The sequence below is a fragment of the Anneissia japonica genome, unplaced genomic scaffold (genome assembly GCF_011630105.1).
Source record: "Anneissia japonica isolate Jap-2015-1 unplaced genomic scaffold, ASM1163010v1 scaffold292051_len2892_cov342_single, whole genome shotgun sequence".
In the NCBI taxonomy this organism is placed as follows: Eukaryota; Metazoa; Echinodermata; class Crinoidea; order Comatulida; family Comatulidae; genus Anneissia; species Anneissia japonica.
In genome coordinates this window covers 1-2,892 of record NW_022745870.1, presented here as the reverse complement: position 1 = coordinate 2,892, position 2,892 = coordinate 1, and the positions used below count along the sequence as shown (strand labels likewise).

At 36.6% G+C, this 2,892-nt stretch overlaps 1 protein-coding gene across 1 annotated transcript; it reads left to right on the top strand.

The window, feature by feature from the left end:
- Positions 1-467: 467 nt before the first annotated feature.
- LOC117120069 lies at positions 468-2,835 on the top strand (the record flags this gene model as incomplete). The annotated part of the gene is made up of 4 exons (XM_033265076.1): positions 468-543; positions 661-740; positions 1,997-2,155; positions 2,723-2,835. Coding segments are annotated over 4 exons (428 nt in total), but the record flags the coding sequence as incomplete, so codon positions are not given.
- Positions 2,836-2,892: the final 57 nt, after the last annotated feature.

The following is a 2,892-nucleotide window of genomic DNA, read 5'->3' as shown; positions in this document are numbered from 1 at the left end:
TGGGGGTTCACTCTACTTAAAACAGAAGTATCAAGGAATCCTTATCTAGTGGGGGTTCACTCTACAAAGGACTTTACCTGTCACTGTTGGTGATACGGCTTTAGAATATTACAAATCGCGATTTTGTAAATTAGAGTTCACAAACGTTTGGCAAGCTCCAATTCAAAACTTGTTTAATAGTGTCAAAAGTATTATATTAAAAGAAAAGTTCGGATGAAGTAATTGTTTCTCCTTGTTAGGTCAATGCTTTTATGGGGGTTTTTTTTTTGGTAAATACTATTTTCTTTTCAAGTTTTGATATAACTGAGCATTGAACATACAATATAATTCAACTTTTCCAAAATGATATACAGGTATACTAATTTTATGACTTTTCAATTTGAGTGAGTACTTTAAAACTTACTCAAATTCACAAGTCATAAAATAAGTATACCTGACTAAACTAATTAATATCTCTTATTTTGAAGAGTATTGGAAGCTAACACCGTCTTCTTCAGTAGGAAGGGTCTTAAAGGAACAGAAACTCTTGAAACAGCATGTACCGTGAGTAGCTTTGACAAAATGATACTTTACTGTACAAAGCAACAATTTTAAGTACCTACACAGTGTTGTAGGTGTTCAGACTTCAATTTCTGTAATTGGATTGTGTTTCTATTTCAGAAAAGAGTCAGGGAAGCTTGTGAGAATATTACATTGTTCTTGAAGTGTTTACTAGAAGATCTTGCAGACGAAGATAAAATGTAAGTTGTTCTTTAAAGTGACCCCATCTCAAAATCATGAGATTGGCATGTCAGTCTACTGGCTGGATGGTGCATTAAATGTAGGTTTACTAAGTGGTTCATTAAATGGTTCTATCTTGTGATTGGTCAATGTAGGTCCACTAGCTGGTGCATTAAATGGTTCAAACCTGTGATTGTTCTGTGTAGGTCTACTACAGCTGTGGGAGAAGCCATATCTCAGCCATCCAGGCTTTATTCCTCTTTACGCATGCGTATGTAATTACGTCATATTGTTGTAGATCTGTTTATTGGTGAACTAAGCCGACATCTAGATTATAATTACTCTAGGATGGATGATTTGCTGGATTCCCATCCATCCAGGTAGCTGCTATACTCCTGCCATTGTACATCGAGAAATAGAGTTGCATGGGAGGATGAGTAAGTTGATTGTCATCCCTTCAGGTCAGGAAACTGCCAGGACGTAACTCATCCTCCTTGGCAGCTCCCGTTTCAAGTATGCAACGATGGGTCCAAAAGCTACCTCAACGGATGACAATCGAATCATCATAAGTAATTATAACTAAATGGTGCATTAAATCGTTTTAACATGATTAATCTACATAGTTACCAACCTGAGTGTTTTGAAATGCGTGACTACACCAGTTGGGGGTGAGGCGGGGGGGCCGCCAGGACCCGGAGTGCAGGGGCAGAACCTCTGTGGGGTCCCGGGTTCCAGTCACATATTCAACGGTTGGTTGTGACAATGAACGCGCAAAACCACACACGACTACTAGATTCTACTAAGTGCGTGGTTGGCTGGGTTATTGTGTTCGGGAAAGAGAAATTTTCTCAGAGAATTGATTCTCGAACGAAATAACGATAGCTCTCTAATGACTCAAGCTACTGCATGACTGTTTTTATATTTATATAAACCAATTTCTCCTAATTTGTAATACATTTTCCCCTAAATTCATGTTAATTGCTTATCGCGCATAGAATTGAGCTAAATGTGTGATCATGCATGTGTTTCTGCGAAATGCGTGTTTCATCCAAAGTCACTTTGAAATGTGGGATCGTCCTGCACTATGAAAGACGGTTGGTAAATTTGGGTCTGTGTGGGTCTACTAGATGGTGCATGACACCCTGTTATATTATGTGAAATAAATTATCAATGCAATTACAGTAGTTAAATTAGTTAATCATTTGACCTTCATTAACTTATACTGAACTAATTTGAGAAATTAATACAATTTACTGTATTTTTATTATGGCCAAAGAAACAAAGAGATTGTTTGGAGGGAAGTTGGGAAAGCTGTTACTTACAATCAACCAGTGGAAGTTGTGTCATCATTACAGCTCATTGCAGAGGAAACTGCCGAAAAATTACATGGACAAGCAAATGCAATCAATTTGATAGAAGATGCTAAAAGCCTCAGGTAATTCTTTTTTTATGATCATTAGTTCCATTTAAGAATCTGAACCCTAGCTTTGAATAACAGAATAAATATTGAAGCATATGCGATGGTCATTGGTGATTCCAGAAGGTACAAGGTAGGCTTTCGCAGTAATGAGGACATATTTGCAGTAATGGTGACAATATTTGCACATGTGTATTTTTATTCTTGTTGTGATGCAGGCCTAATGGAACGCATCATGAAACCTGTAAAAGGGGTCGTTCAACATTTTCACAAGTGTACAAACTGTACTCCAGGAAGAGGGAGTAGACAACTTTGTACACTCTTACATATTCATAAAAATATTGATTCAAAATAACATGCATTATGTAAAATAATGGGAAAATTATAATGTGTAACCATTGTAATATTCATTTTTAAGCAACCAACTACATTAACTTCACCAAAATATGGAGAATGGTTTTGCAAAATCAAAATTTTTTGTATACTTTCAGAGGGGAGGGAGGGGGTACCGTAAAAGAGTACTGTTTGTCGACTTGTGAATGTGAACGACCCCTAATATTAGGCTGTAACTATATTTTATTGTAGATTTAAGTATGCATCAAGTGGCCATCTGAAGGACATGTCTACCACACCTGATGTGATGTGCAGTGTTAACCAAATTATTCTGGTAATAGCTTGTTTATTTTTATTAAAACTATGTTATCACTCTCTTCCTCTCATTTACGAAACATCTGTCTCATCAGGAAATACTTAAA